The 13,715-nt window shown below is 38.3% G+C and overlaps 2 protein-coding genes across 2 annotated transcripts; one reads left to right on the top strand and one right to left on the bottom strand.

Annotated features, from left to right (window-relative positions):
- Position 1: 1 nt before the first annotated feature.
- LOC132185480 (biotin carboxylase 1, chloroplastic-like) lies at positions 2–5,176 on the top strand (the record flags this gene model as incomplete). The annotated part of the gene is made up of 10 exons (XM_059599247.1): positions 2–61; positions 917–976; positions 1,350–1,535; positions 1,661–1,753; positions 1,876–1,957; positions 2,322–2,428; positions 3,422–3,497; positions 3,953–3,999; positions 4,132–4,194; positions 4,844–5,176. Coding segments are annotated over 10 exons (831 nt in total), but the record flags the coding sequence as incomplete, so codon positions are not given.
- A 904-nt stretch (positions 5,177–6,080) lies between these two features.
- LOC132184763 (multiple C2 domain and transmembrane region protein 14-like) lies at positions 6,081–9,256 on the bottom strand. Its single transcript, XM_059598505.1, has one exon. It carries the CDS (start codon positions 9,156–9,158, stop codon positions 6,186–6,188), a length of 2,973 nt encoding a protein of 990 aa, XP_059454488.1. The 5' UTR covers positions 9,159–9,256; the 3' UTR covers positions 6,081–6,185.
- Between the last annotated feature and the right edge of the window lie 4,459 nt (positions 9,257–13,715).

Here is a 13,715-nt window from a genome sequence, read left to right as displayed (position 1 = left end):
TGGAAATGATGGAGTGTATTTGGAGAAGTACGTTCAAAATCCGAGGCACATTGAGTTCCAGGTGACTTCTGGGTGTTTTGATATCTTTTCAAATCTATCATCTCTTAAAGTTACAAAGGAATTTCATTTAACTAAGTCAGAAACTCAAGAAGGGTCACTTACAAGGAGAACAAGTCCGTACTTCATGGAGACATTCTATTTGACTGTTCTTTTATTGAAAAAATTACTCAGTATTTCTGGATCTTTAAGCTCAGCTGGAGAAATCATGCAGTTGATTTATGGACCATTAAGGGCGTCCTGAGTGCTCTAGATTTGCCCACTAATAGACTACATGATCCCAGGCTCTATGCAAACTTCAGAATGTGCTACTTCCAGTCAGTTTAATCAAAGGTTTCAGTTATTCTAATGTTCCAAACTCATAGCAGCTTGTTGTAAATGATTTGCATTTCTCTAGTCAAGATGGAAATGGTTATCCATTCATAAAGGTAAATCATGGATAAACAGTTTCAATGAGTAACAGTGGGAAGCTTTGTTTTAGATTTAGATGAGTGTACAGATAAGGTCAATTAGCCCTTTTCATGCCATAGGTTTATGTATATACTACAGTAAAGATTCATTTGAATTCTAAAGGTGTTGATTCAGGAATGTTCATTACCATAAAACTGAGTCGACTTGGATAGGTTGATTCTGGACACGAGAATTTTTTATTTTGGGTGGTAGAAAGTAGAGAAATAATATTGAGTTGTTGACATATTGTTTAGTAAGGTAATATTGGCCGAGAAATGAAGAAATAAAGGGCAAGGTAATATATAGTGTGTTTTTAGTTGATTTTAATTTTAATTTTAAGTTTAATTTGCCAATCTGAATCCTGCATGCAACTTTTGGTTCATCCCTAGCGTTCTATATGGTTTTACAGGTTCTTGCGGATAAATATGGCAATGTTGTTCACTTTGGAGAGCGTGATTGCAGCATCCAGGTAAAGGAACCCACTCATTCCTCCTTTTATTTTTGGGACAGTTTGTCAAACTGATTTCTGAGCGGTTGCTGAATCCCACTATGAAAATAGAGCTTGCTTCATATTCAAAATTGAATAACCAAGTTGTAAGTTCTATAGGCAAACGGAAGTATCTGAAGCTGGTAAATACTTTTATCAACTTTTGATCTGTTCAAGTCAAAAAATAGAGACCTTACTTCCCAACTCTATTCACATTTTGGCTTTTGTTTTGTTATTGTATAACGTTAAAATTGAGGTGGTTTTGGAAGGCTTTTGGGTGAAGTCTCTTGCAACTACTTTTGAAATGCAAGTAAATAATATGTTTTAAGCCCTCTTGACTGTGCCTTTTGTACAGAGACGGAATCAAAAGCTGCTGGAAGAAGCACCCTCTCCTGCATTGACCCCTGAGTTGCGGAAGGCCATGGGTGATGCAGCAGTTGCAGCAGCAGCATCTATAGGTTATATTGGTGTTGGAACAGTTGAGTTTCTTTTGGATGAAAGAGGTTCCTTCTACTTTATGGAAATGAACACCCGGATCCAGGTAGAAATAATTTCTTGAGAATGCGAATTTGAATAAGAATGTTTCAAAACATACCTGTTTTAGGGGACTAATCACAAGTAATGGTAAATAATGCTTTTCCATTTGGGTTGGCTGGGGGGACTCAGGTTGAGCATCCTGTGACAGAAATGATCTCCTCTGTGGACTTGATTGAGGAACAAATTCTTGTAGCTATGGGAGAAAAACTCCGGTACAAACAGGTAGCGAGAAAGGGATACCCTAGTTATAAGCCTTGAGCATAAAATATTTTATCCAAGAAAAGAAAGAAGTCCGTAGCATAAAATTCAATGCGTTTACTTTCTTGCTGGGATTCTATCTACAGGAAGATATTGTGCTTAGAGGACATTCAATTGAATGCCGAATCAACGCAGAAGATGCCTTCAAAGGATTTCGACCTGGACCAGGTATGTTTAGAGAATGTGCCTGTGGTCTATTTCTTGCATGCATGTGATGCACCAAAATCCTTTCTGAGATACTGTTCTCTCAAGTTTGTTAGATTGCCTAACAAGTGCCATTTGCATGCAGCTGGGCCATGTAATAATGTTGCTAAATTTTCCTTAATGTAGTCAAGCCCTAATAACTAATAGGTTACAGGCTTCAAGTTGCTAGTTTTACCCTTTTTATTCAGTGTATGCTTTGATGCGTACTTCCTTGCCAGTTTCAGAATACTAGAATGAAACAAATTAGCATGGTGGTTTCAATATATTCTATACTATACCAAGTAATATATAATTGTTGTCAATCTTTTCTATCTACTTTGGACAACAGGGAGAATAACTGCATATTTGCCATCTGGAGGTCCGTTTGTTAGAATGGATAGCCATGTTTATCCTGACTATGTGGTTCCTCCGAGCTATGATTCCCTTCTTGGAAAGGTCAGTAACACTTTTCCTTTTAGTAGTTTATGTTTCTCCTTGTGTGATGTGGTGTATATATCAGTTGATCTCATCGAGTATTAGTGTGGATGCATGCTGATTCATAGTGTGCTGTTGCATCCGTGTATTCTGTGTGCTCAGAATTGTTTGTGTATCAATAATCTATATGGTTCAGTTCATGCAGATATTAGTAGTATAGATGTAAATGAGGGGCACTTTTCTGCCCTGCTAACTCTACTTATATCTATATATTTTAAGTCATTGATGTCTAGGTGCTTAGGCTTATGGTGTATGGATGGATGGTAAAGTATAAAAAACTTTTGTGACAGTAACTTTCAATTGGACTTGTTAATGACAATGGAATTGAATTGGTAAAAAAAAAAAAAAAAGATTAATGGAGAAAAGAATTTAGAGCACACATTTTGGCTTCAGGTCCTCTAGTGAAAGAGCTTTGGCCATATACCAAATAAATTAAGTTTCAGTCTTTAGATCTCTTAGATAATCTACATCAAGTGTCTTATGTGTTGACATTTATTTATTTATTTATTTTTATTTTATTTTATTTTGATGTTGGGAACCTCTCCAAGGCAGGGCCCTTCGGACCCACTCTTGCAAAGTAAACTCCGGTCCCGCGCACCGCACCCTCGGAAGTTTCCCTATACAGAACTGGTTAAATCGCTGACTTTTCACCAGGGGGTGTGGCTCCAAGAGATTGTTTGCACCCATGAGGTGTTAAACCTTGGACCTTGAAGGGAGCAAACCTTAAGACCAAGGCCTCCACCACTTGGGCCAACCCCTTGGGGGGTAATAGATATAGAAGATGAAGTACTTTTTCATTTAGAAATATATTTCTTGCCATCTTAGCATTGGTTAGGTGATGGATGTACAGCTTATGGTGAATTTATGATGCAAAATCTTTGGCTTCTCATCCAAATTGAAATTTTTGCTACAAGTTGTTCTAATAAGTTTGGCAACTTTGGCACCATGCTGCAGCTTATTGTATGGGCTCCAACAAGAGAAAAGGCAATTGCACGCATGAAAAGGGCTCTTGAAGACACTATTATTACAGGTAACTGTACAAGTTCTTAACTAAAGATTATACCTTATTTTATTTCTTCCTGTCATTTTACACGTCAATTTCTTTGTGGTCATGGTTGCTAGCAATTTATTCTATGTAGTGTGGGAGGGTGGTATGGGGTCTGAAAGCCCCAACATCTTATCTAAAAAAGCCTGTGTCATCAATTGACTAAATCTTCAAACACATCTTGTGCTAGTTTAACAGATAGGTACTTTCTGGAGAGGGCTTTGTTTCCCCTACCGTTTTGCCTTTATTTGGTTTTTATCCACTTGCACTTTAGTGGAGATCTTGTACTAACGAGGTGTCTGCACTCATCTCTGTTGTGTTTTTCATTCATAGACTCATTGATTATAATTGTTTTGTGCTTGGCATCTATATAATGTTTTGATTAGTCCCCCCATTGGATTCTTTAACTAAGCATTTTAACTTTGAACACTTTTCCACAGGGGTCCCTACGACCATTGAATACCATAAACTTATCCTGGATGTAGAGGTAGGCAAGCTTTGATATGTATCATTTCTTCTAAATTTTTTATTTAGTTGTCTTTGTCTGTTTCTCTGTGCGTGTGTTCCTTCCCCCCTCTGTTGAACTATCTAATTTGTAATATTTGCTATTTTATGACAGGATTTCAGAAATGGCAAGGTTGATACTGCTTTTATCCCAAAGCATGAACAGGAATTACAAGCGGTAAGAATCTGATTCACCCTGAATGTGTGTCTATGTCTATATGTGGTTGTATGCATATACACACTACCTTTGATTTGTGTTTATAAGTATCTCTTTGTTTGGGATGTTTGGTAGATTGTAGATGTAGCGCAGTTGATGATTTTTTTTTCCTCCTAAGATGAACTTAATATAATGTATTTGGGACAGTCCACATTTATTACTTTTTGTTGCGAAAAAGAATTTCAATTAATCAACTCCTGTTTGGTTGATTGTTTTCGTATGTTTTGTAATTGTATTAATACATATGCTCTTCAAACCAATTCCTAGACATCCCTTGATTTATGTAGTTGGTTCAAATTTGAACTCGAAATCCAGGATTACATATAAAACTTTGTGAGAAATTGTGAGAAAATGCATTTTTCCTTGACATTCAGTTTTCTGTCAGAATATTGACCTTCCCCTCCATTGAAATAACCTCACTCTTAAAGAAATTAACAAGAAGTTACATGAAGAGACAAATTTCAAGTACAGAGTGATTCATGTTTCCTTATTGGTAAATATGATAGACATTCTACCTTGATGTGTGTGTGTGTGTGTGTTTCTTTCTTTTTGTTAAGTTTATCAAAATCATTTCTATGCTTTAACATCGGCTCCTGTTATGTGCCTACAGCCCCAGAAACTGGTGCCATCGACCCTAGGCAAAGAACTAGCAACATCAGCTGCTTAGATGGATCTCTTGCTTCTGAGTTCCAGTAAAGCCAAACTTTAGACAACCAAAATGGTTACTATTACTTGTGTTTGAAGAAGGTGCATGGACTGCTGTCATGAGGCTGCAGAAAGCTAATTCAAGATGTTAAATTGTTTCCATTAGGCCTCCATTCTGCAGACATTCTTTTTGCTGTTGTTTTTGTTTTTTGTTATGTTATGGTACTGATATTCTTGAAATGTATTCTATTTGCTCGGTAGATCGTGTGTGGTACCAAATAAAGCAAATTTTGGTTTTGGTTTTGGTTTTCCTGGTGATGGACTGGGAAGAGGTATTCCTTCTATCAAGATATGACCTAAAACCTCATTTTAGGGTCTTTAATAAAAATTTGACATATCATGTAAAAACACTAAATACAGGAGAGATGAAAACACTGGATCTTTAATTCAAATAAATTTTGTGAACTTTTTCATTCATTCTAACCTAACGCTCACTAACCTCGAACATCGGAATCTTTAAAACCAATCAAGACGGTGACTTTGGTAGTTTTGTCAATAGGTATTTTGTCAAGAAAAGAAAAATTATTTGGTGTAAAAAGTTGTATTATTTTTTGGTGTTTCAAGCATATATATATATATATATATATGTGTGTGTGTGTGTGTGTGTGTGTGTGTGTTCCTTATTTGATGGCATAAAATACTAAGCTTTCATTCATTGGAGTAAAATACTAAGCTTACACTACTAATAAAAAAGATATCAAAATATAACTGGAAATTCCAATTAATATGAACTTTATTGAACCTAAAAAGAAAAAAGGATAAAGGTCCAACATATATTACTCGTTTTGCGAGATCTTGCAATAAGTTCTTTCCGTTCATGTTCTGATTACCAATTCATACTACTATATTATAGTACTATATGTCATAAATTCGAGGTATAATTGTCATCCTATCCAACGTTTCAGGCGTGGATGCATTCATATCTGAATTTCTAAAGTATTTATATCAGGCTCTTCCTTCATCTAACGGTCACCTCCATTTGTAGTGTCTTTTTGAATTTATACCGTACCCTTATTGCAGGTAAAGACCTCTTGTTTTCGAAATTCATGGATGGTCCACCACACTCACTAGACAACCAACGGTCGCTTTTTCTACTCTTTAAAGCATACCAACAAAAAACTTTTTCCTCACTTTAATGCCCGTCATTATTAATTGAAAAGTAAACCCAATTACTAAATAATAAAAGCAATGCTTTTTAGCAAATAAACAAAAATAAATCATCTAAGTCACTTCACCAAGAAAGTGCACTACATAGTTTGATCGGAGAGTGACGGTAGTCGCCGGAAAAAGTTGAGCGGAACAGACGGCATGTCGTCGCGGAACCTCGGGTGTCGCAGATAATAGAATCCCGTGCCCAACACGAAGGCCTTGAAGGGCACCGCATAAAACATCAACGACGCAAATAGGCAAAACACAGCAAATATCCCAGTGGCACGTGGGTCCCTCCAGTTAAACAAGGCTTCCAAACGCTCCCCTTGTGCCGCCACATCGCCAAGCAGGGTTTGGGCCCTCCCCGCCAGGGCCCGCAAACGGTCGTACCTAATACGAACCTGTTCCGGCGATCGTGTGGTGGGGAATCCGTCAAATTCTTCATCAAGCTCATCGGGGACCACGGAGTCCACGTGGGATAATCTAGGGTCCATGCTGTGTGGAGCCCTTTGGCGATATCTGAATCTCAGAACGATGATCATGAAGGCGTACATAAAAATGGTGGGGAGCACTAGATGTGGGCAAAATACAACGGCCACGAGCAGCAGGTGGACTAAGACCGTTGTGGGAGGGTGCACCCACGTGCGAATCCCATCCAGCCAACGTGCCAAAGTCGCTGCACGTATAAGGCAACCCACGACCCGAAACCAATTGGCCTTGCTCCGCCTCATGCTCCACACGTGTGTGTCAGAGTCCAACAAGAATTGAACCACTTCTTGACCCAACGGTGGCTCGGACCGCGCTAGCCGACCCGTGACTATCCGCATAGCGGTGAGGCGCAGAATATCCTGCTGGGCTGGACCCAATGGACGAACATAATGCATCCGGGGAAGCATTGGGGTGGTGTAGGCTTGGATTAGGCTAAACCATGATGAGCAAGAGAATCTAACGGCTATCTCAATCTCTCCCATTTTCTTGGCCCCATCGGGGAGCAATACAGTGAGGGAGTACGAGTTCATGTACGCCCAATTTGTATCAAGCGTGGATAGCCGTACACGTATTTTTCCAAGGCGGACATCTTTTCCCGGCTTCCCGGCTTCATCGCGCTTGTACCTTCCGTTGTCGAAAACACCTATGGTGAGCACCGTGCAAGGGTCGTACACGTCCCACGTGTACTGCTCGTTCCACCGTGGATTAAACCGGTCGAGGATCGTACGGGTGCGCACCCATTTGGGCCCATACTTGGCTACCACGTAGGCATCGGTTGTCCCACGTGTACCATCTTTGGTTTTCACAGGGAGTAAATTACTTGCCCCGCGGATCCCAACCTCAAGCAAGCCAATTGGAGCTTTGGCTAGCTGTTTGGCTGAGGCTCGAACATCGCTGGTCACGTGAGCGGCTTCGTCCAGCACGTGATACCCACCCTCCAAACATACGCGCAGGTGTATCCTCCCAGTGTAGGGAAGATTCTCATCACCAACTAGATTAAACCATCTTGATTTCAGATCCGTTCGATCGTCCGTTCTCCTCTCGATGCTTGCCACGTGTACCTTCGCGTGCCCCACAGGCTGTCCATTACTGACGTCTTCAACAGTAACCACAAGAAACGGCTCAAACGGCTCAGCCGCCACAAAAAGGAGATCCTCATTCCATGTTGGATTAGCCGAGCTGGATGAGGACGAGCCGACAGATGTCCTACTCGTTTTAAAAACCTGAGCACCGAGCTGAGCCTTTACGTAAAGCTCCGGACTCCGAACCTTAGGCTCGGCATGCGAGCGTAGCTGCAAATCTTGGGTTTGGATGACCGTTAGCCTCAGATACCATAGCTTCGGGGACAGGTACACCTTGGCTCGGGTCTCGGGTATGAACCCGCCGGAATCCGATTGCCAAGCTTCCTGAAAGGCCTCGTCCGCCTGAGTCCCGATCCAGACCGCCAACATGACGTCATTCCCCGGAGAATCGTCGGATTCCAAAGTGTACCACTGCGGAGCCAAAGGACTATCCGGGGGAACACGCTTTGGCACCTCCTGCAAATCAAACGACACCGTTCCCAAGCAGCTCTCCGTGCTCTGGTCATTCTCCTTTTTCTCCTCAGCCCACACGGACACTTCCAGCGAGGTGGAGTTCAAGCCCTCTTTATCGAATGTGAAAACTTGGTCCCAATCCTTATCACTCTGGCTCTTGGTTTTGATACTGTGGGTCCCGATCACAAGCTTGGCATAAACGGACGATCCAGATTCAGGCTTGGCCCTCTTGGCCTTCACCACGCGTACGTAGAGGAAAGGCATGCGGTGGACGAGGTCGCACGCGCTGCGGCTCCGACCGCTGGCCAGAGACCGGAGGTCAAGCTCGTTTAGGCCGAGATCGGGCCGCTTTTCCGCCTCTTTTTTTTCTTTCACTGGCCTCGACTTCTCGATGTGAGCAACAGGAGGATTCTCCACCTCTGCTGGCGGAGCCGGCGCCGGAGACTCTTCAGGTTTCGAATCTTCCTGCGGCGGCTTCGGCTTCTCCTCGTCTCCAGCCGCTTTCTCTCCCTTCTTCTCGTCTTCTTTCTTCTCCTCAACTTTCTCTTCCTTCTTCTCGTCTTCTTTTTTCTCCTCAACCTTCTCTTCCTCTTTTAAACTCTCCGCCGGCGGAGGAGCCGCTGCTTCTGAAGTAGGCAGATCTTCGTCAACATAGTAAACCTTAAGCCCAAGCTCTCCTTTAATCTGCGAAAATACGCTGCGCTTCTCCAAGGGATAGTACACCAGGGCTTCAGCCCCGGTGTTCACAAAAGTGCTTCCGCCGATCTTGACTTTACCAAGAAAAGTGCTTCTCTTCCCGTTCTTCTTGTCGTTGTAGAGATTGATCTCGAGGATCTCGGAAGCCATGGAGTCCTTGTCGTGGACGACAAACTCCAGCTGCTCGTCCCATTCAGGGTTGAGATCTCTGAACTTGGTCTTCGTTCGCCGCCTCTGGCCATCGAAGTCGACGATCGCATACGCGCTCGCCGTCCCTTGGCCGTCTTTGGGCATTAGATTCTTGGCATTGCAGACTTGCACGATGAGCTTCCTGGCGCAGCCTTCTGCCATTCCGTAGATTCAGAGATTGCTCTATATTTTCTACAGAGAATGAGCAAAAATGGAGTTGTTTGAATTGGTTACAGGGGATGTGAGAGAGTGAAAGAGAAACAGAGAGAGACAGAGAGTTGTTATTCTTGTGAGTGCCAATGGGGGGCAGCTATAAAAGGGAAAGTGGGTGGGGAGCGTGGACAAAGATGGCAACGTGGCAAGATCTTGGGGTTGGAGACTTTTTTGGATGGACGCTGCGTGGGGTAGCCTGACTGCTGACTAGGACTGAGCAGCGTACCTGGTGCTGATTCTATTGAAGTGATCAGTGAACGTTTGGGTGTTTTGGATGGGATTAAGATTCCTTAATTATCACAATGTTTGTAATTTTGGACAACTAATGTAAAATTTTTTATATGAAGTTTACTTATTCGGAAAAATGGTCAAAAAACTCAAAATTTACTTGTTTGGATAGTTGAGTCGCAGGTTTTGACCGAATGCTGAATCTGCTAAAGATGGTGAACATAATCTGTAAGATTAAATAAAACTCTTAAACTCTAATATCATGTTAGATTACCATCTATTATAAAAGCTTAAGCTATTAAGAAAAAATAATTTTACTAATTTAATCTCATACAAGAAAAGAGTTGCAAGTTTGATGCTGTATTTGGCCAGCAAGCAACCCAAGGTAATTAATTAGAAGCCAATAGTTCAAGTGAAAGGTTATTTTTATGAACTGATTAAAAGAAGACGTAATTAACGATGTATTTATTGGTTTTTGATTGTCTGTTTACCCTTTACACTCAAAACTTGTGAAATTGTAAATTTCTAAGGAATATGGTTGCAGTTATGAGTTGGATCTCATGTGTTTCACGCATGGGAAACAATTCTTCACCGTACTCTGCTCACAATGATTGTATGGAGGAGATATGGAAAATATACAATCCAATTAAGGATCAAATTACCTCTCTTTTTCTTTTCTTTTATATATACATATAAACTAATCAAGCTGATTTTTGTTTGGTTAAATTAGATGATGGGCTCATGTAAAATAAGGAGAAAGTAATTGAGAGAAAAATACCGACCTCCAGAAGACGGGAGAGGCTTCGATACATAAGTTATTAAAGCTATATGAAAGAAAAATATAATGAAGAGTATTAGCCGCGGTAAAGTTATAACATTGAATTGTAATTATCATACAATTCAAGTACATAGTCATTATTTTTATCTTTGATAAATAAAAATAATTATTGAAGAGAAACAATTAACACATTATTGAGTCTCTTTTCAAGCAAAGCTCAAATCATCAACCATGAGTACTCCTGTATAAGACTTTTACACTTTATAGGTCGAGCAATACTACACATTTTTACTTTCCTACGCTAATTTTTTTTAATCCCATAAATAATTTTTAAAATTAATATTAAATTTTTATGGTATTTTATTGGATGTAAGAGAGCGGAGACATTACAACAAATCTCATTTCGGGATTATAAGAGAATCAATATATATGTGTGTGTGAAAGATACTTATCGAATTAAAGGTTTATAATAAAAGGCCAGTTGCAGCCTTCTGCAAAAATGAACGTTGCTTGCTTTCTTGTTGTGCTTCCGCCATGCATTATTCAGAGGGAGAAATGATTAAATAAATTGGTTCCTAACTTTATAACCACTCCATGGGGGTACCTAATAATATATATATTACCAACGTACGCCACTGACACTAAATGCTTGTTTCCCAATTTTTATTTTTATTTTTCCTAAGCAAATTACAGGGAAAGGGAGAGGGTTTTTGTTTTTGTTTTTTTGTTTTGTTTATTTTGTTTAATAATTTTTTTTGAATGGGATAACTGGACCTAGGCCATCTTCCTTTGGGCAATTCACTTCTCTTAGTGTTTGAAGTCCAATGCTTGTTGGCCAGATTAATTGGGCCCCCCTTTAATTCCTTTGACGTTTGACATAAATTGTATGCCAAATTGGGCCTTGATTGTGGATGTCGTCAACCAGCATTAATTATTATCTTATATTAATATATATAAGTAACAATATTGTCATAAAAGTTATAATTAAGGGAAACTACACTTAGTCCTTCAAATTACTACCAAATTTACAATGTCCTTCGAACTTTAATAATTTGCAATGTACCCTACGAATCTATTGAGCCCTTTCATTCGATTATGTTTATCTATTATGAGCATCAGAAATATGAGAATATAAAAATAAACGAAGGAAAAATGATTAAAGTACTTATAGAAGATGCATCAGGCCGGTCGAGAACAATTATTGGTGGTAGAGGAAGACAACAATTTGTCCTGAGTTGAAAATTTGAGTTTATTAAACACGAAGTTACGTTTGTCGTTTGGTACGCGGAATATATTCCATTTAAAAAAGAATAACTTTAATTTTTTTTTTGAACAAGAATAACTTTAATTTGGAATGGACGAATGTGGAATATAACGATTTTAATGATAGAATATATGATAAGGATTTAACACTAGGAATAGCCATTCCCACGGCACTTGAGAGAACGACTATTCCTTAAATTGAAGAATAATTATTCTTCTCAAGATTTTGAGAAGAATAATTATTTGTTCTCTCATTGGCCATGAAATTGACTATTTCAAGGCCTTTTCATTCCTGAAACGTAGTTTAGGAAATTCAAACGCAACTTCCACTTGAAATGTTTGATATGTCAAAGTTCTTCGTGGGGTGAATGGATCAGTCCAAAACACAAAAAAGTTCTGACAACTAGTTCATATGATTTGGGGAGAGAAGTAAAACTAGAGTTCAATCAATTTGGAGATAAACTTGATTAATGGATTGGTTTGAAAGATTTGGGATTTTTGTTTTTGGAATTAATAATTTTTTTATTATTTTCCGTACTCTACGTGGCATAAAAAACATAGGTATCATCATAAAATATTCTAGGGGAAAATGCAGTTTACCCCCCTGAAGTATCAAGGGTTTTTTAATTTTAACCCCAAAGTTCAAAAATTGGCAATCTATTCCCTTGAAGTTTCAAAAATTGGCAATTTAAACCTTCCGTTTAATTTTTCCGTTAAATTGGACGAAATTTTTTTTAAAAAAGCCTGAGGGCAATGATGTAATTTTATGGATTTCCGTCCATTTTGACGGAAAAATTAAACGGAGGATTTAAATTGCCAATTTTGAAACTTCAGGGGGGTAGATTGTCAATTTTTGAACTTTGAGGTTAAAATTGAAAAACTCCTGAAACTTCAGGAGGTAAACTGCATTTTCCCCAATATTCTAATTCAGCTAAAATATGTAGCACAAAAGACACTTATCATGATTTTAAGTGACGTGACATGAATCTTCATAAAAAAAAAATTGACAAAACCTGGACAGAAGTACCAAGTAAATATTTTGATTAAAGAAAGTCAACAAGTACCACATGTTACATTTTTTTAAACCGAAGCAGCGGTTTAATTCTGACCCTCACCACGTATACCAAAACGGCATTTAATCCTTAAAATTTGTTTGGTTACGGACTACCGGACACTTACTGGAATCCAATCAGAATCACCATTTATTATTATTATTATTATTATTATTATTATTATTTTTTGAGCAATACAGGAGTGAGTGAGGGAGAAAGAGCCATGATTTCAAACTTCAAAATTAAGAAACAAAAAATTGAGAGGGTGATGAATAAAATGCCTGCGAAGCTTCTTAGAGCATTCTCAATGGAAGAGCTAAATGCTACTTTTATCTAGAATAGCTCTTCAAATGTTCAAAAAACCTCCTACATTGAATGAGCCAAAAATAAATGTAAAATAGATATTTGATTATAAGAACTAAAAAAAAAGTTAAATGTAGCAGCACTTTTTAAGGGAGCCATTTATCTTTTATTGTTTCTCTCACCTGTTTTATTTTTTTCTCAAATCGTTTCTTACTTTTTCTCTGCATGTTCTCTTTTTTCCAAAACTTTTTTTACTTTTAATAATATTTTAATAGAATATATAGAAATATAACTAATCGGATGTAGAGACATTTAAAAATGGCTTAGCTAAACTAGATAAAAATGAATTTTAAAGAGCCATTTCACATAAAAATATGACTCATCCATTGAAAATGCTCTAATAGAAGTTAGAATGCTTGTGATCCATGTATTCAAACAGCTTATTTTTCACGCCATTTACTTTTCTGACTTTTCCACCGACCCGTTGGATTCCACACTTTAAATTATTATGCGCCCACCACAATGGATTCCACTCACCCGAAGGCAGGAATTTCAGGGAAGAATTGATAGTTAACTTGGTTTTCTCTTCTTTTGATAGTAATAGAATGAACTCTTTATATTTAATTTTTTCTTAAATATTTAATAAAATTCATAAAAACATTAATTTAATGTTTGATTTATTTTAAATTTGATAAAGTAATTTTTACTCTTTAAATTTAGTTTTTATTTTAGGAGCATTCACATTTGACTTTTCTATATATATATATATATATATATATATATATTTAACAAAATTCATAAAAAAATGTCATATATACAAACTCTTAACTATATGTTAAATTTAATTTTATGCTTTTTAAATGTAAAGAGCTCAAAAGTGAA

This window comes from Corylus avellana, chromosome ca6 (genome assembly GCF_901000735.1).
Source record: "Corylus avellana chromosome ca6, CavTom2PMs-1.0".
NCBI lineage: Eukaryota > Viridiplantae > Streptophyta > Magnoliopsida > Fagales > Betulaceae > Corylus > Corylus avellana.
The sequence above is the reverse complement of the archived record's forward strand: the minus strand, read 5'-3'. Positions and strand labels throughout refer to the sequence as shown.